Source organism: Nannospalax galili, unplaced genomic scaffold (genome assembly GCF_000622305.1).
Source record: "Nannospalax galili isolate Female #2095 unplaced genomic scaffold, S.galili_v1.0 scaffold231, whole genome shotgun sequence".
Lineage (NCBI taxonomy): Eukaryota > Metazoa > Chordata > Mammalia > Rodentia > Spalacidae > Nannospalax > Nannospalax galili.
Window position 1 is genome coordinate 381,349 of NW_008330120.1, and position 19,844 is coordinate 401,192.

Below are 19,844 nucleotides of genomic sequence, written 5' to 3' on the forward strand. Positions count from 1 at the left end.
TTATCACAGAGGCAGTGGCGCTGAGGGGAGGCCAGAGTGAGGGCCTGACCACAAATCTGTAATTATCTAAAAACAGCCTGTTCTAATTAAAAATAAGTCACGACAACTGTGAAACCGCCCATAAAGGAATCACGAGCCCCGGTGCCGCACACCTGCTTCTCCTCCCATGCTGACTAGGATCACGCCTCATGTCTTCACAACCAACACTCCTCTAGCTGACTGCGCAGGTGGGTAGGCAGGCCCAAAGCACTGGGAATCTGGGTTTTAATCCACAGACTTGCTTAAATACGTCTTAATATTTGAAGTTTTTCACATGTCCAACTTATATTTTGATGCCTTTAAACATTCAGCCTTGTGGGAATGTAGAAGAAGGTGCAAAAACATGTTCTTAAAACCACCCACCCTTGTTCATGACAGGTGTGTTTCACACAGTCACATTCATTTGAGCTTATGAGCCATTCCAGGTACAGGAAACTGCTAAATATTTATCACACATCACTGGGCTTGACAAAGAGCCACCGTGTTATCTTACGAACAGATGAAAATGGTAGGTTGATGGCAGTGTTCTCACGGTTTAATTCTTTCTACTAAGCGAAAGCTGCCCTTGTTTTGCAGTATCTGTCCCTAGTCTGCCATTTCAAGAGTTAGTATCAAAAATAATCTCCAGCCTTGAGGCAAAGTAAAAAGAAGGGTTATTTTATAGCGTCCTCTGTGGTGCTGAGCGTGCTCTCCCTCAGGAACAAGAACCAGCACAGTGCTTCCCCAGGTCGACTCCACACTCACCGTCGTCAGTGGCGTGGGCGATGATGCGGTAAAAGCTGTCATTCACATGAGGGGACTCTTGGTCGATTTGACCCTTGGTGGTGACCACTCCTGATTTCTCCTCCACGGTGACCCAGTTTGCAGGATCGTGAACCAGTTTGTATCTTGTAAAAGGGAAACACACACTTTTTTAAATTAGAAAGCTATATCAAAAGACAAATCACAGCATGGTGGGGCACACCTGTAATCCCAGCACTTTGGAGGTGGAGTCAGGGGACTAGGAGTTCAAGGCCATCTTCAGCTATATAGTGGGTTTTCGAGGCCACCTGGGCTACATGGGACCCTGCCTCAAGAACAAAAGAAATAGTCTTTTAAACGACAAATCAAAATACACTGTAGAACCACAATTCCCAGCACAATAATTTGGGAAATCGAAGACAATGGAACTCTAAGTGTTCATTTAAATTTAAGTTTGAAGGGCTGGAGAGATGGCTCAGCGGTTAAGGGCACTGACTGCTCTTGCAGAGGACCCAGGTTTGATTCCCAGCACCCACATGGCGGCTACGAACCGTCCTTAACTCCAGTTCCAGGGGACTCTGACACCCTCTTCTGACCTCCACGGCATTGCACAACATGGGTGCACTTACATACATACAGGCAATACACTCATACACATAAAATAAAAAAATAAAATATTTTTTAAAAATTAAGTTTGATTAGATTTAAGGAAAGCACAGGGAGGATGGTGGGGACTATATTAATGAGCCAGGTCCAGGGTCCCTGGAAAAAGCATCCTCCTGAGTGGGGTGAGCATAACTATCTGTCTTAGAAGTACTTGGTCCTGGCAGAAGCAATCTTCAGGTCCCAGTGGGTGCTGTGGCTTCCTGCTAAGCACAGAGGCTTGGGGCTTGACCCCCTGGGGTGTTGGCTTCATAGCAGAGTTCAAAGGATTCACACTCCATAACACAGGCCAACAGATCTTTCTACATCTTCCTTACCAGTGTGAACCTGGAGCCATTTTAAGGGTTTGACAAAACTTCAGTTTCTTTTTTTTAATATTTTGGGAATTTGATACAACGTATTTAATCATATTCAGACCCCCCTTCCTCTACCCTACCCCACTAGTTCCCCCCTTTCATGTCCTCTATTATTGTCTTTAGATTTTTTTAGGTCTATTAAGTCTAATCCATGTTTTTTGAATGTTCTTGGGTGTATCTATCCCTTAGACTGTGGTCAACCTGCCAGGAATCACAACAACAAAGAAAACTGACTCTCCCACTCCCAGCATCTATCAGTCATGAATAGATCCCAGCCACCTCCCAGTCCTCTGCCAGCTTTCATAGTACCAGAGGGTGGTGTGCATGTTACTAGCAGAGATTGAGAATGGTAATCATCAACCTTACCCACCTGGGACCCCTGGAAACTACAGTAACAACTGGTTTGGCAAAATATACCCATTGGTGCAATTGTGGCACAAGGCCTGCTTCCCAAGATAGAGCCTATGCCTGGCACTGTTATCAGGGACTTAAACCCATGGCTAGACAGGTCACAGACCACAGAGGAAAACCCTGCAGGATTTCTGAGAGTCATTGGTATTCACCAGAACCATGTCAGATTCTCAACAATGTTGCCGCTGGAGAGACCACAGTGAGGAGTTCCTGTTCTATAGCCATCAAGCCAGCAACAAAGCAAGCCCAGAAAGCTTCAGAGGCAGGCAGCTGCCTTGGGCCTTCTCACCTGTGGAAACACTTTCAAAAGGCCCAGAGTGAGCGCTCTTTGATACTCAGTGAGCCACGGCTTTTAAAGGGACTAAAGTTTTCCCATACACTACTTCACCACTTAGAGAAGGTTCCAGAAGTTCCTATGGTTGTAACATTGTTTATAAACCAAAGGTAGAAATTCAGTTCATCTGAGGGTCATATCAAGCCAAAAGAGCCCTCAAGGCAAGTTGGGACATGAAAGGAAGCTGATGCCGGTTAGCCGGTTAGGCAACCGAAACAAAACAAACCGTGTTCACTAGACCTCGCCTCTACCCTGCCTCAGAAGACTCTCAACCAACACCTTGGATAAGTGCTATCTGACACCACAGCAAACGGACTGCGAATTCTTCACTTTAGTGCCTTCTAAACGTTTATCAAGATCTTTTGGCAAACTCCCCATACTCAGAAGACAGGACTGAGCAGCAGAGAGAAGAAGGTAGAGACTCGCTCTATCAGTGGTCCCCAAAACTGATCCGTCTGTTGACCAGTAGCATCAATATCAACTGGGAACGTCCTAAACATGAAAATCATCCCCAACCTGTAAATCAGAAGTTAAGGGGGCGGGCTCAGGAATCTACCTCTCAGGATCTCCGTTCGGCTCAGTGGCTACAGATTGCTGGGCTAATTTCTGTACTAACCCCATGTGCACAGCATGCACGATGTCATCTGTGGAACTCTTTATGATCTCTTTGAAAGACCAAGAGCCAGTGCTGAGGAATGTGGGCAGCCCATGGTACGGCTGTATCTTTCCAGCCTGGGATGTGTGCTCTGATCATTTTTATCATATTCACAAAATTATCACACTGTAATGAATTGATCAAATTTTAAAAGATGGCCTTCCCAACAGGTATATTGAAAAGGCTTGCTCTAAAGAGGTATCCTAAAATCAAGTGCAAACAGGTACCAAGCAGGTGACAGAGTAGGTGGCATGGCATGGCTGGGTCTGAGGTCAATAGCTAGCTAAGGAAAAGTCCACTGCTGGAGAAGAATGCTCTAGAACTCCACTTGAACCAGGGCTCTGGAGTGCTCAAAACACAGGAACTGAAAGTGGGGTAGTGCCTTCCAGGGGCCCAGGGCAGGGCCCTGGGGAAGGGGACTGGGGAGTTCATTTTTTAATGGGTACAGAGCTTTGGCAAGATGAGAAGCATTCTGGAGGTGGATGGCGATGATCCCCTAATCCTGTGAATATGTTCAGTGCCACTGACCACACCCTCAAAATGAGTCAGGTGTGGTGGTGCACACCTTTAATCCCAGCACTGGGGAGGAAGAGGCAGGTAGATCTCTGTGAGATCAAGGCCAGCCTGGTCTACACAGTGAGTTCCAGGTCAGCTGGGTTATATACAGAAACACAAATTAAAAGATGGTTGAATGGGAAATGTTATATACACCTTACCCAAAGTATTTCAAACATTAGTTCTTCCATTTAAAACATTAAATACTAATTTTAAATGTTTGTCCAGCAGCAAGAGAGCTGCTGGTGTGACTTCGGGTGAAGGACATAGAAACATGTAACAAATTACTTTCATACAAAACGACTATGAACCTGCAAAGGAAGGGAAACAGATGAATTGTCTGGATGGTGGAGGAGCTGCAGGGTGAGCACTGCCATTAGGTTAACCAGCCAGTGGGCATTCATCAGGATTTCATCCCTGAGATGGAACCAGCCTCAAGAACACACCCCAGAAACCAGGTGGCCAACAGTTCTGTGGGTGTGCAGCCAGGGCTAGTCCTGCGGAGCTATCCTTCCCACCCCTCCATGCCCACCTTATCTGACCAGCAGCGCTGTCTGGGTCTGTAGCATTGAAAGCTCCCAGCTGGATCCCAGGCCTGGCTCCATCCTCTGTGCTGACGATGAAGGTCTGGGGGTGAAAGGCAGGTGGGTCGTTGGTGTCCACCACCTGCACGCTCACTGTGGCGCTGGCCACCGCCTTCCTCCACGGCTGTAGCCGGCCCTCCTCACAGGAGAAGAGTTGCTCCTGGTTCTCCACAGCAATGACAAGGTTGTAAGCCGCCTGAGTTTCATAATCCAAAGGCTGCAAAGGCAGGAGAGGCTTTGATTAGTACCTTCTATTCTGCGTGCTGGAGGACGCTCAGCAGAGTCATCAGGAACCCAGCCAGAGGAGGGAACTGATCAAAAGCCAGCTTCAGCTCCCTTTCAAATCACTTATGGGGTTCACTTCTCTCCTCCTCTCCTGGATGCACAGAAGCACCCTCTGTCATTGATGAGAAATACAACAAAACCATGACTTCATGAAACATTCAAGTGATAGCTGCACCACAGAACTTAGAGAAATACAGATTCTAATGATCATAGTTACTCAGGGTACAAAGTGGCCAGAGACTTGAAAGGACTGGGGGTGGGGAAAATTCAATGACAGATACCAGGGTAGCGAGTTGACAGAGTCTTGTTATTCAGTGTGTAAAATGGAGCTTGATTAACTGCCATGCAGACTTTTGGGGTCCCACCCAGATGTACTGACCCAGTTGGCTCTTCCACACTGAGCTAAAGGCACTGGCCATTCTGAGGTCTCCCTTAAGGTCTAGAAGACTATAGCCACTGGTGTCAGGCTGCCCCTGTAGGATCCTGACTCCTCTCCTCTTGGCTGTGTGAGTTTATGTAAAGGATCCACGTGCTATGGCCTTTGGTCTCCTCATCAGTAAAATACTATGGTACTACTTTCCTCCAAGGCCAGCGGCTCTGTTAGGCACAGTAAGTCCCAGGTTCATCACACAGCTACAGGCCACACAAATGTTTCACTTTCTTTTACATTTAAAAGTTTAAAATGTTTAAATCTCAAGAGAGTTGTATAAAGAGAGAAGTTTTAGGTTGAAAAGAACATTTCCAAGGAGCTAAGCATGCACTTCAGTTGGTAGCATGCTTGCCTAGCATGCACGAAGCTCTCTGGATTTGATCCCCTAGCACTGTGTAAATGGTGTGGTGGTGCACGCCTACAATCCCAGCACAGCAGAGGTGGAGCAGGAGGATCAGAATTCAAGGTCATCCTCAGCTACAGAGAGAGTTCAAGGCCAGTCTAAGATACTTGAGACCCTGTCCAAATCAACCAATCAATCAATAAGTAATAAAAATATAAAACATTTTCATCCTTTATCACACCAGAAAAATGAAGATTTTACTTATGAAAATGTATGAAATTTTCCCTACTACAAAAAGTTGAAACATTTAGAGACATCAAAAATAACATTTGATATTAACTGGGCTGGTGGAGCTCTTGGCCAGTACACACAGGGTTCTGGGAACATTGTGCTTTTCTAAGGGTGGCACGTGGCACACAGTACATGCTCAGCAAGCACCCAATGACTGTTTGGCAGGCATCAGCCCCTCAGCCCTTAGCGGCTTGCTCTACAAAGGAGGACCAGGGCAACTATTGCCACATGGCCTGTTGGTCTTTTTACCTTGATAACATTTAACACACCATGGTTGGTCTCAGGATCAGTTACAATGTCAAAATGTCCCTCCTTGTCACCATCCACTATGTCCAACTTTGCTCTCCAAGCCGGTGTAAATGGTGAATCTCCATCTTCCACTGGAAGCCGCAGCACGCCCTGTTCCATTGGACCTTCAGAAATCTGAATCTTAAACTGGAAGAGGAAATCATTTCCATGTCACAGACACAAAGAATCGCCATGGAGAAGGGAGGTCAGGGAGAGAGAGGAGGCAGGAAGGGAAGTGCTGGTCCTCAGTCAGCACCCTTGACCGCACACACTTGGAACTCTGCCAGTTACAGTAGAAACAGCAATCGATAAGCAGCCGGGTCCTCCTGCCAAAGCCCTTCCCTGGGATTTTGTGTCCATGATTGGATGACTTTAAAAGAGCTCTTGGAACCAACTCAATGCACTGTTTTTCTGAGATTTTAAAAAATATAACATGTGTCCCAGTCTATGCACTCCAGGGTTCCTTGATTTCTACAACAGGGGGAAGTGTGGCTATTTGGATCAGAATGACCGTTTCTCTAGCAGATGCAGTTCTTTGAAATAGCTTGCTTTTCAATATCTTTGGTGACAATGTCTGTAAACAAGCAAAGATGAGATGTAGTTTTTCTCCAGGCTTCCTTTTGAGAGCAAGTATTTTCCTAACCCAGGGAAGAATTCTGACACGAGGGCCAATTGCAATATTATTTTTCCAGTTGTATAAACCTCAGGGTTTCATCCCAAACCATTCCATGTTGGCTTACGTAATTAAAAAAAATTTAAATGACACATTTTAAAATTAATTGGTTGAATTATTAATGCAACAATAGTCACTGTGCACTGACAAAAAATATTGTCCCTAGGGAGTTGGCAATCATGTGTGTGTGTGTGTGTGTGCATGAAAGAGAGGTGGGGGGAGGAGATTTAGACAACAAATGTAGCAAATAAATTCATTAAATAGAACACTGTAAAGAAGAAAGAACTGGAGAGCTTAGAGTGTCTAGGATGGGTGCAGGGGTGTTAACTGGATCGTCAGGGAAAACCTTTCTCAGAATCTAGAAGTGTGTGTGTGTGTGTGTGTGTGTGTGCACATATGTGCACAACTCATAGGTGTTTTTCTTCCCATGTGGGTTCCAGGGATCAAATTCAAGTTGTTGGGATGGCAGCTAGGCCCTTTACCCACTGAGCCATCTGACAAGTCCCAACCTTGCTTTTTTAAGGATTTCTCATTGCGACCTAGGGCTCACCCATTAGGGTGGAATGGCTGTCTAATAAGCCCCATGGATCTGTGTGTCTCCAGTGCACACCCCCATGCCTGGCTTTTCACCTGGATGTTGAGGCTCAAACTCAAGTCCGCAAGCACTTTACTGCTGAGCCGCCTCCCTGGTCCTAGCTGGGCTTCTTCCTGCTAGTGTAGGTAACTTTGGAGAATTGTGAGTATCTTGCTCATGACATAGCAGCACTCCCTAAGCCTGGGACGGGTGAACCGCTTATGCTAGGTCTTGGAATTCAGAAAGCCCGGATGCCTTACATGGTCCCAGGTAAACGTGGGCATATGGTTGTTGCCTTCTTCCACGGTGATGTGGATGGTGGCTGTGGACGACAGGGGTGGCTCCCCACAATCCCTTGCTTTGATTAGCAGTGTGAACCGAGGAGAAGTCTATGTGAAGAGAAAAGTAATATTAAACCCTGTAAACAAAGGAGCGAGATACATTAACAAACAATTTCCTTCTAGCAATTTCCATAGCAAGGCTTAGCCACAGAAAGACTCTCAACCGCAAATGTAGACCCCAGTCTGGGGCTCAAAAATGGGGGGGGCTGTGTCTGTGTGTATCTGTATGCTTTGTGTGTGTGTATGTTTGTGGTATATGTGTTTCTGTGTCATACGTGTGTGTATCTGTGTTTGTATATGTATGTGTCCTGTGTGTATGTGTCTGTGTTTGTGTAGATCTCTGCTGAGGGTGTGTACATGTGTATGGTGTGTGTCTATATGTATGGTGTGTATTTGTGGGGGGGTATGTCTGTGTCTGTGTGTGGGGTGTCTCTGTGTGTATGTGTGGGGATGTCTTTGAGTGTGTATGTGTGTGTGCATGTTTCTGCATCTGTATATCTATGTGTGCATGTTGTATATTCTGTGGGTGTCTGTGTGTGTGCTGTATATCTGTCTGTGTGTGTGGTGCATGTGTCTGTGTATGTGCTATATATTTCTGTGGGAAGTGTTTCTGTGTGTTGTATATTTCTGAGGGGAGTATCTGTGTGTGCGTGTATGTGTGTGGGCATAGGCCAGAAATCAACCTTGGGTGTTGCCTCTTAGGCACTGTCTACCTGGACTTTTGAGACAAGGTCTCTTACTGAACCTGGAACTCGCTGATTTGCCTAGACTCACTGCCATGCAGCCCTAGTGATCTCCTGTCTGCACCTCCCCAGCTCCGGGATGACAGGCTCATGCTGCAACACCCAGTTTTGTTTTAAACACGGGTTCTAGGGATTGAACCCAGGTCTTCGTGCTTATGTAGCAAGAACTTTTATTAACAGAGCTATTTCCTCAGACCTCATGGTTTTAGAGTAATAAAATCTACATAACCTCATAATCTAAGCATCCTGAAAGTCGTATTTCCCCACTGATGAGATCAATCCGGAAGCCACATTCTCTCAGTAACGGTGTTTGAGAAATGATGAAATAAAGGACTTGAGAATTTGGAGTGTTTTCTTGATCCAAATCAACTGTTAACACCTGAAAAATAGGTTGACCTAGAAAGAAATTTTTAAGAATGTTACTGCTAGCTAAAGGAGGTTTATCACACCAGTGAGAGGACAGAGTTGACTAAATGGCATGAGTGCACACACCAGGATGAGGGAAGTATTTAAATGAGAAATCAGCATGTAGACAGAGCATGCAAAAAGATGGGTATTTAAGTAACTATAAAGTTCAAGAGGTTCTAATCATGATTGCCAATGCAGAAGAGTTCCGGACAACATCAATAGATCAGATCGAGTTTTTAAATGTGCAAGAAAGAAAACTACAGACAAAGTTTAAAACTCAACGATGACCTGGGAGATATATTTGGAATATGTATGGCAGGTAGGTGATCTTCATATAGAAAGAGAGGTTGTGATCAAGTAGAAAAATGACAGACTATCAGAAAAAATGGATAAAAGCAATAACCAAGCAACTGATTAAAAAAGATCGATGAGGCTAAGAATGTAGGAAAATGCTTAGCAGTGATGAGAAAGAGCTACAAACCGAACGCGGACTGTCTGGATGTGGCAGGCAAGTGAACAGCTTGCAACACCTCAATTCTACGGGCCACTTGACCCAGCAACTCTCCTGCCCCGAGTTCGTGCAAAGCAAATGATTCTTGACTGGGGCACATGTTAATTAAAACACGTTCATCAAAATGCACTTTACAAAAATGAAAGAAGCATCAGCCAAACAGTCAAAACAGGAGATTGGTGAGACACCACAAAGCTTCTCCAAGAAGCTTCTGTATAAGACTTGTGGGAAAAGCTGTAGGTTATGCACAGGAGATGCCTTTTTAAGTACTGCTGTTGCTGTGTGTGCCTGATGTGTGTGTGGATGCACACACCATGGTACACGTGTCAGTTGTAGCACAACTTCATGGAGTTGTCTCTCCCTCTACCTTCACGTGTGCTCTGGGGATTGAACGCAGGTCGTCAAGCTTGCACGGCAACTGCTTTACCTCTGAACCATCTCACTGGCCCCAGAGGCGCTTTTCTAAAGAGGAGCTAAGTACATATAGAAAGGGATATCGATACCTGTAAATACTAAAACATTAGTGCATGCCCGTGTATACTTCCTACAATGATAAAGAAAATGCACATATGTGAAAATGAATCTGCATTCATAGACAGAAGATGGAAATGAATAAATTCACATAAAACAAACAAAATGCAAATAAAGCCTCATGGTGCCCATCTGCCGGTGCGCTGAAAGCACTTTGTATTTCCATCTGTTTGCTTCTTAGAATTTTTTTTTCCTCTCTCTTTTTGAGACAAAGTCTCCCAGTAGTCCCAGCTGGCCTGGAACTCACTATGTAGACCAGGCTGGTCTTGAACTCACAGAGATCTGCCTGCCTCTGCCTCCTGAGTGCTGGGATTAAAGGCGTGTGCCACCACGCCTGGCTGCTTCTTAGAATTTCACAAGAACTATTTTGCAATATTAAATAATGCTTTTCTACTATAAAAATAGGTTCTCCTACAAAGAGCAGTTTAGCTTGTAGAGATTTAATCTCTGAAGCCCAGAAACCAGCTCTTATTGTGCCTCCGTTCTGCAGGTGAAACACTTGCATCGCTCCCCAGGAGCCCCGTCTCTGCCCCTTCCTACGTCTGTCCCGTCCCACAGCCCCGTCTCCGTCCGTCAGTGTGTGGCTTTTGTTAGGTAACCATCTCCCAGATGACACTGTTTCCACTGGCAACACAAAATGAGGCTGAGAGAATAAAATCTCTGGTGATCTGGGGCCAGCAACCTTTCAGATGCCAGCAAAGAAAAGTCTCCTTGAGCTGGCCAGGATCAAAGTCCCCATCAACACTAAAGCAGGAAAAATAGAAACTATGCACAGCGTCCCCTGCAGCAACCCCCGTCCTGACACACACCTGGAGCTTGGTTCTCTTTCACACTGATGTTAAATTCATTCTCCAGAAACTGGGGCGCGTGATCATTCACATCTCTGATCCTAATGTTGAAAATCAAGGATTCGTCCACAACTTTCCCCGTGGAACGATCTACAGCATCAATGTGAACCTGGGAAGTGAAGAGAACTCTGTAAGAAGCATAGCCCTGTTTACCTGCGGGCACTGATCAAATAGCACAAAGACGTGTTGGCACGGCCGCAAGGGCAGGAGTCGCATTGGCAGTATGTACTGTGCAGCCCCAGAGGCCAAGCATCCGGCTAATGCAGACTAGTCGCTAAGTTAGCTCATGCTGATGATCAGTACACTGACAGGGAAACGCAGTTCTTGACGAGGTCAAGCTCAGTTTCTCTGTGTGCGTAGTGCAGGCTGCTGGTGGGTCTCGGTTTTTACAGCATGCAGGCATTGTCTTGAAAAGGGAAGCCACAGTGGACATTACTGGAATGCTGCAGGCGGCAGGCACGTAAAGGGTTTGGGGAAGGGACCATCTAAAGGAATCAGCATCACCATTGACTCACAAAGGTTCCTAGAGGGCCCTAAGCATGGATCCTGAAAAAAACTCTGAAAAGAGGGCGAATTCCTCCGAAAACTGATTCTTTGAAACGATCAATTAAATGAACAGCGCTCTAGAAAACTGACGAGAGGGGAAGAGACTGGAAAGAATGCACGGCCGGAAGAGGTTATCAATATCATCAATATTGAAAAGGAAAGACGCTGCATCATTACAATCTTACACATGTAGGGCAGGCAGCAAGGGTCAGCATGGCCACGTGTGTCACCTACCAACGACTTAGTGAAATGCGCCAAGCACTTGAAGTGGGAAAAAATCTACTAAAACGTTTTCAAGAAGAGATTGAAAACCCAAAGAGCAGCTACTAAAGGAGTTAAAACCTCCACAGCCAACAGCAGGTTCTTCTCTGGGATCTCTGACCTCTCCAGCAGTGTAAACTTGGCCATGTTTGCAGTACCACGCATGGATTTCCTCCTCCTGAGCAGGCTATACGTCCCATTAGACAGCTGTTGATTACCCCCAAGATAAAAGTGCCACTATTTTACCAATAGATGTAATTTGCTCTGCTGGTCGTTGTTGTGGTTCACAGGCTTTCCAACCAGGTAGGACCACTGATTGGTTCTCTCCTTTGAAAGCTCCATAGTATCCTCTGACACTATGAGGCTAGACTTCAGGGAGGCTTCCTGGTCAGTTCCAGGTCAGTTGCTCCAAGTCCCATGTCCAAAGCATGTCCTGTCATCAGCATATTCTAAATTTGTATCCACGTACCCACAGATAAGTATAGCTCACTCCAGTCATCAAAGAAGCATCTTTTTACCCTAGGTGTGGTGGCATGTGCCTTTAATCCTGGCCTTGGGAGGCAGAGGCAGGTGGATCTCTGTGAGATCGAGGCCAGCCTGGTCCACATAGTGAGTTCCAGGCAGGCCAGGACTAGGGAGATCCTGTCAGAAAAGTAAAAGAAGCATCATTTTTGTTCAACAGATGGAGACAATTACAAAGTTCCACAACTGTCCAAAGTGCAGAGACTGTGAGATGCCCAGTTCTAGCTGTTAGATCTGCAATGCCACCTCCACACCTCAGGGAACATCATGGAAGAGAGGATGGAAAGATTCTAAGAGCCAGAAGAACAAGATGCCTGCTGTTGGCTAATGGATTCTTGACATGGTAGGGAGCCTACACTGATGAAATCACCACAGTATGATAGCCTAACAAGATCTTCTTAATGACAGAACCAGTCGACATGCCAAGGTGGATGGGGGAATTTTCACAGGGCCCCACCTCAGGATGAAGAGCTATACGCAACCAATGGATGCTGAAGCGGGGGGAATTCATTTTCTTCAGGGACTAACTCCTTGTTATCTAATCCCAAGTGGGCAGTCCTAAATACAGGTATGCAAGAGCACCACTAAATGAACTCAGTGCAGTATATACATACATATATGTGTGTGTGTGTACACACACACACACACATATATATATATATATTCACACACACATAGATATATGTAACAATACTCAAAGAGGATAAGAAATTGAGACGGAGTTGGGAGACACAGGAGGAGTTGGAGGGGCAACTTGGAGGAGGGGAAGTGAATCAATTATAATACTCAAGTATGAAATTCACAAAAAATTTAAATTATTTTAAATAGCAAAACTTCTGAGTTCAGATGGCTTCAGGGGTAACTTCTAGCAAAATCTAGAGGAAGAATTAATACCATTTCAACATGTCTTCCAGACAATACAAAAAGAAGGGAACGTTCAAGTTATGATATGAGACCAGCATTCATAAATACCAAGCCCGTTTTTAAGTAGAAGAAAACTACAGAATGAGATCCTTCATGATGCTAGACTCAGGAGCTCTATAAAGAGCGTGCTGGGACACATATGGAATCTCAGTGGGCTGGGGGCAGGAAGCTGAGATTCCGGTCAGCCTGAACCACACAGAAAAACGCCAGCAAATCACAGCTAGCACTGAGTAGAAAGGCAGAGCATGGTGACAGATGGAGTTTATCCTCTGCGTGTAAGGTTGGTTCAACATTTGACAGTCACCATTATTAGCAGTGTCATAAGATACAAGGTCAATATATAAAATCAATTATATTTCTATGAAATAACAATCAGTAATTAGAAATCAAATATTTTAAAACAGTACTATTTATAAAATTAAAATGCGTGTAGGGTCTGTTTATTGAAAACTATAAAACATTAATAAGTCAAAGAAGACCTGGTAAATGGAAATACTTATAAGACTCAAAACTTCTAAGTGAAAAATGCCTTCAAGCAGCCTAGAAATTCAGTGCAAGTCCCACAGAAAGACCAGAAGAATTTTTCTAGAGAGATCAACAAGCTGGTCCCAATATCTATATGGAAAGGCAAAGATATTTGTTTTGGGGGGGATATTTTTTGTCTTTTTGAGATAGGGTCTCCCTGTAGTCCCAGCTGACCTGGAACTTGCTCTGCAGACCAGGCTGACCTCAAACTCACAAAGATCCGCCTGCCTCTGCCTCCCAAGTGTGCACCACCACGCCCGGCTGATATTTTTAAAAATATTTTATTTATTACTTTTATTTAATGTGTAAGTAAGTGCACTCGTGTCATGCAATGCCCAAAGAGGTCAGAAGAGGGTATCAAATCCCCTGGAACTGAAGTTATGGATGGCTGTTAGCCATCATGTGGGTGCTAGGAACCAAACCCAGGTCCTCTGCAAGAACAATCAGTGGTCTTAACCACTGAACCATCTCTCCAGTCCCGATTTCATTTTTCTTTACAGCTCAGTAATATTCCATTTTGTCTGTGTACCACATTTTCATTATATATTAATCTGTTCATGGCTTCTAGATTGATTCCATTGTTTTGCTCTCATAAATAGAACAACAGAAAACACGACGTACAAGTCCCTCTGTGGTAAGATACGGAGTTCCTTGGGTGCATGCCCAGGAGTGGTACAGCTGGGTCAAATGGTATTTATATATTTTCTTAATTTTTTAATTTAAAAATTGGTTTTGACTTAATTTTTGCATTATGCATATGAGTGTTTTGTCTGCATGTATATAAGCGCACCTATACAACACACTACCAGGGGATGCCAGAAGATGGCATCAGATCCTCTGGAACTGGAGTTATGGATGGTTATTAGCTATGTGTGAGTGCTAGGAACTAAACCCAGGTCCTCTGGAGGAGTAGACAGTGCACTTAACCACTGAGCCATGCCTCAAGCACCCAATTTTTTAATATTTTGAGGAAACCCTGACCTGATTTCTGTAATGGCTACATTAATACTGACTGCCATCAGCAATGAACAATGGTTCCTCTTTCCCCACATCCTCTCTATCATTTGTTGTCAGATTTTGTGATGGCTGCCAGTCTGACTAAGGTGGTTCCATGAAGAACCATCAACATTCAAATGTCACACCACAGATCTAGAAAAAAACTATCCAAGATTTCATATGGAACCGTAAAAGATCATGAATATACAAAGCAATCCTAAGGAGTAGGAGCACAGCTGGGGAGCACCATGGAGAGCAGAGCACAACACCTGCCCTCAAATTACACCACAGAGTTAGCATGAAAAAGTCAGCCTGGTACTGGCATGAAAACAGGCAGGTAGACCAAAGGAACAGAACAGAGGCCCATAAATAAACCAACGAGGCTATGGCCTATGACGAAGGAGGCAAAGCAGTGGGAAGATGTGGTGTAGTCAACAGTGGAACTGGTCCTAGCAAAAGAGAACCTCCACCTGCGGAAGAAAGAAGTTACATCCACGTCCTCCACCTTTGCAGAAATCAGCTCAAAGTGGATCAAAGACCTCGATTTAAAAGTTAACTCTGCTAAGGGAAGACATAGGAAATACTCTTCCAGACACTGGGGTAGGCAAGAACTTTCTGAACAGAATTTGAATAGCACAAGAATCATCTCCAAGTATCAGCAGATATGACTACTGAAATTAAAACATTTCTGCACAGCAAAGAGGCCATCAGCAGAGCAAAGAAAGAGCTCACAGAGCTGGGGGAGTCTTTCCCAGCTATGTATCATACAGTGGGCTAATACCCAGAACTTACAAAGAACTGCAGAAATTAAACATCAAGGACATAAAACTGCCAGTCAACAAATGAGCTAACAAAATAAGCAGACACTTTTTAAAAGAAGAAACTCAAATGACCAATAACTATTTTTAAAGGTGTTCCACATCCCTAATCATCATGGAAATGCAAGTTGTATTCTTTAAATTTTGTAAGACTTAATTAGTTTTACTCTTGAGAAGTGTCAAAACCTCTCACTTTTTGCTGGTGGGAATAATGAACAAAAGAGCCACTTTACAAATCAGCTTGCCATTTTCTTGTAAAACTAATCCCTACCCTTCCCATACTATCCAACACTCCCTCCTTCAAATGAGGCAAACAGGAATACCCACACAGGGCCTTTCATAAGGATACACATAGTAGCTGCTGCATTTGTGACTAGTAAGTCAGGAAAACAACCAAGAAATCCTCCCAGAGGTGAACATGGATAAACAGCTGTAGGATCTGGATGGAATATTGCATAATGGCAGAAGCCACGGAGGAGCCTTAGATACAAGCACCTAAGCAAAAAAGGCTGTGCAGGTGACTCAGTCTGTAAAGTGCTTAGCTCACAAGCAAGAGGAGCTGAGTTTGAAACCCACCACCTACATAGAAAAGCCAGGCTCCACTGGGCGTGGTGGCTCACACCTTTAATCCCAGCACGGGGGGGGGGGGGGGGGGGGGGGGGGCAGAGGCAGGCAGATCTCTGTGAGATCAAGGCCAGCCTGGTCTACATAGCGAGTTCCAGGCAAGCTGGAGGCTACAGGAAGACCCTGTCTCAAAAAGATTTTAAAAAATATATAATAAACCCAGGCTCAATGGTGAATGCTTTTAATCCCAGCACTAGGGACTCAGAAGGACTCCTAGTTTTCACTGGCCAGGAAGATCAGCCTTGCAAGTGAGCTCCAGGCCAATGAGAGACCCTGTCTCAAAGATGGATTGTATTTCTGAGAATGACACCTGAGGTTGTCCTGTGGCATGCGTGTACGCACGCATGTGGGCGCACACACGTGCGTGCATGCACACACACATTCTTGTTCCCTGTATGCACATATGAACATGCACCAAGTAAAAATGTGTTCACATATTATATATGCATTATGATGACCAGCTGTCATTTGTCAACTCAACCCAATCTAGAACCACCTGGGAAGAGCGTCTCAATAAGTAATGTCTAGATCAGGTTGTCCTGTGGGAAGACGTGCCCACTGTGGGTGGCACCATTCCCTGGGTTTGTGTTCTGGGCTGTATAAGAATGGAGAAGATGAGTAGGACATGTGTGGACTCATTCTCTTCCTGACTATCATGTGATGTGACTATCTATTCCTGCCTCCTTGACGTCTCAGCTATAGGGACCACAAGCTAGAATTGTGAGCTAAAATAAACTCTTTCTCCTTTAAGTTGCCTTTAAAAAACTTTTTTTAAAAATTTTATGTATGTTAGTGCACCTGTGTCATGCAATGCCTGCAGAGAACAGAAGAGGGAATAGGATTTCCTGGAACTGGAGCTACAGTTGTTAGCCGCCACGTGGATGCTGGGATTCAAACTTGGGTCTTCTGCAAGAACAGCCAGTGCCCTTAACCGCTGAGTCATCTCTCCAACCCCTTAAGTTGCCTTTGTTCAGGGTGTTTAGTCACAGCAACAGGAATGAAACAAGCATGTGCACGTGTAAAGGAAGAAACCGGCCTAAGGGATACATGTTGTAGGAGTTCAACATCTGGAAATGACTGTAAGGGTGATAAGAAGATTGGTGGCTGCCAGGAGTGGGCGGAGCATGCTGTAGGAGTTCAACATCTGGAAATGATCCGACTGTAAGGGTGATAAGAAGATTGGTGGCTGCCAGGAGTGGGCGGAGCATGGAGGATTCTTGCAGCAGAGATGTGCTCCCTGGGCTGTGATGATGGGCACATTTATCTCAACCCATGGCAGGCACAACACCAGAACGCAGACCGGGCAAACTGCAGGCTTCAGATGGTTGATAACTAAACCCTGGCTCATGGCTTACAACAGAAAATGGACCCACACCACGGCCGGATGCTGACAGCAGGAAAGTGGGGCGTGGGAGGGGAGCCAGCTTTCCTCCCTTCTGCAGATCTGAAGCTGCTATAAAAGTAATTTAAAATGCCCTTAATTATATTAAAATAGAGTAATAACTATATAATTTAAAATGTCATTAATTATAAAATAAAAAGCAGGCAATAATAAATATATTTCTATCTCTTGAGAGTGATGTATGTGTATTTTAAAATGAGTCTAGCCTGCCTTGCTGTCTCCCCTTGCTCAGGGACACAGTGGTTTTATCTGCTCAAGGCTGGAAGGCGGTAGGGACAGAGCCAAGAGAGAACCAGGAGTTCAGATTGTAGCAAAGGGAACACGACACCCATAAGCCTCAGCATGGAGATGCTCTCAAGGCAAGGACCACTCACAACAGAACCCACCTTAGATCCTCAAGGCTCCTTGACTGCAGGTGCAGGGTCCTGCGGGGGTACCAAGGGAAACAGGTTCCCTACAGGGGCGGTGGGGCAAGACGGCAGTGTCACTGAGTAAATGGACTCTCACCCTGGAACAAACCCTTCGGGAGCACCCCGTGCTGTGCTCTGTAGCAGAGAGTGGCCGTCAGAGGCAGAAGAGGAGCCCAGACCCCAGTCCACAAAGGCAGAGCCTGCGCCCCGGGCCTGGCCTCTCATTTCTCACCAGGGTTTGTCAGAGCCAGAGCGGGCAGCCTCGGTCTCTGCCAGGTCACTGCACCTCTCGGTGAGGCTGAAGATGCTGCGGGGCTTCCGCCTCTGAGCTACTCCGCTTCAGGGCGTCTAACATACATTTTTAAAGTTTTTGCAAGCAAATTGGCTCTCTCCCACACCATTGCTCGGTTCTCTTCCATAATTCATGGCGGCTCTGGCAGCTTTCTGCTCCTTAATCACCCTGACTTCCGGCTCTCAAACTGGGCCAACTGTAATCCTCCCACTTAAACAAGAACAGCCTGTTTGTTTTATGTTTATTATTTCATATTCCATTTATTATCTTAAAAGCTACACCTGAGACCTTTGGTTCTGGAAGACGCCAGAGGAGCGTGATCACTGTTTATTCTTTGGCAAGATGCTAAGAAATTCCAGGAGACTCAGTCACAATTGAGAAAGGGAACATAGCGGGTGTTTCTGCCCTTGGAAAGGGTTTCTAGCCTTTTGTTATAGCCCGAAGATTTACACCCTTGGATAAACAAACCATGCAGCATTAGCATGACAGACTGCCATATGGCCATTTGAAATTACGGGGGCAAGGTGTATAGCCTCACACCCAAATGAGCAGACTGAAGTGTCTTAAATGCCAGAGGCACACGCAAAAATCACTCTCATGCATGAGTTAGAAGTGGGCCAGGATGACTGTTCAGGGGTGAAGATCAAAAAATAATTATTTGGAAAAATGTAAAAGGATGGGTTGGGGTAGGTATTTGTGTCCTATGAAACTGGGCATATTTAATAGAGATTCCTACACAGGAAAAAAAAAGGCATTTTTCCCTCTTATGGGTCTGTCTGAAATCTCATCAATTCTCAGCTGATTTTACAGCTTTCTTATACGTTTATAGAGTTACCAAGCTAGCCTCTCCCCCCACTAACCATCTCCCAAACCCAAATTCTAATTATTTTGTCTAGTTTTTGAGAACCCCCTCAGGATACTTTGGAGAACAGCATGTCTATAGAATGCCTCTTAGCAGCTATGAAGGGTTAGCTTGATTTTTAATAGGGTCTTGTCTTTTCTAGTCTGTCAAAACCAATAATCAGCATCCATGAAGAGAAGCCATTGCTATCCAGGATGAGCTGTGAGGTACGCGTGTGACACTTGGCTTATGTCACTTTCCACAACTGGTAATCCCCATCCAACGGCTTCCTGTGCTCCTAAACAGAGGGTGACATTTCTCAGGCTTTCAGTGAAATTTATCCTCACACTCTGGAGGCTGACTGAAATCCAAAGTGACAGGAGCCTCTTCTAGAGCCTCTAAGATGGAGCCTGCTCAGAACTCCCCAACAGCTGCCGGCAACCCAGGAGATTCCTGTCACTGGAGTCTCCACCTCCATCTCCATGGGGCTTTCGCTCCTATGTCCCCTCTGTCTCCCAGTCTCCTTCCTCTTATGAAGACACTGGCTGATCCTAGTCCAGAATGGTGTAGAACGGCTTCAGCTTAACTCGACCGTATCTATAAAGATGCTATGGTCTAGTAAAGTCACATTCACAGCTGCTGTGGATTAAGACTCAAGAGGCGATACCCAGCTCTTGACCCTGGGGAGACAGCCCTGACTGAGACCAGGGTCGCTCACCTCTTAGAACTCACATTCTGATGGAGAGATGGAATGTCAGCAGAAAACTAAACACAAAGTACGCATTCCTGGAAACACTGGCGTAGAGGAAAAGGCAAAGGAAAGCAAAGCCAAGTCCTGGGGTGGAGGCTGAAGGGCACGTGGTGCCAGCTCAGGAGCGCCACCCTGCATCTTCCCTTGTGAAAGGCTGTAGTCAATTGGGAGAACCAGGTAGCTTGACTTTTAGTAGAATTTGCATATTTACATAAATGTGTACACAAATCTACATAAAAAGACAGTTGTGGGGGGCTACAGAGATGGCTTAAATGGTACCGTGCCTTCCATGGAAGCATGAGGATCCAAGCTGGGATTCCCCAGCACC

At 45.2% G+C, this 19,844-nt stretch overlaps 1 protein-coding gene across 1 annotated transcript in view; it reads right to left on the reverse strand.

Annotated features, from left to right (window-relative positions):
• Window positions 1-19,844, reverse strand: part of Cdh26 (cadherin 26) — a 66,952-nt gene that overhangs the window by 24,569 nt on the left and 22,539 nt on the right. The window contains 6 exon segments of the mRNA XM_008842657.1: window positions 784-926; window positions 4,287-4,555; window positions 5,937-6,122; window positions 7,483-7,611; window positions 8,536-8,702; window positions 10,566-10,713. Coding sequence (XP_008840879.1) covers window positions 784-926; window positions 4,287-4,555; window positions 5,937-6,122; window positions 7,483-7,611; window positions 8,536-8,702; window positions 10,566-10,713 — 1,042 coding nt within the window.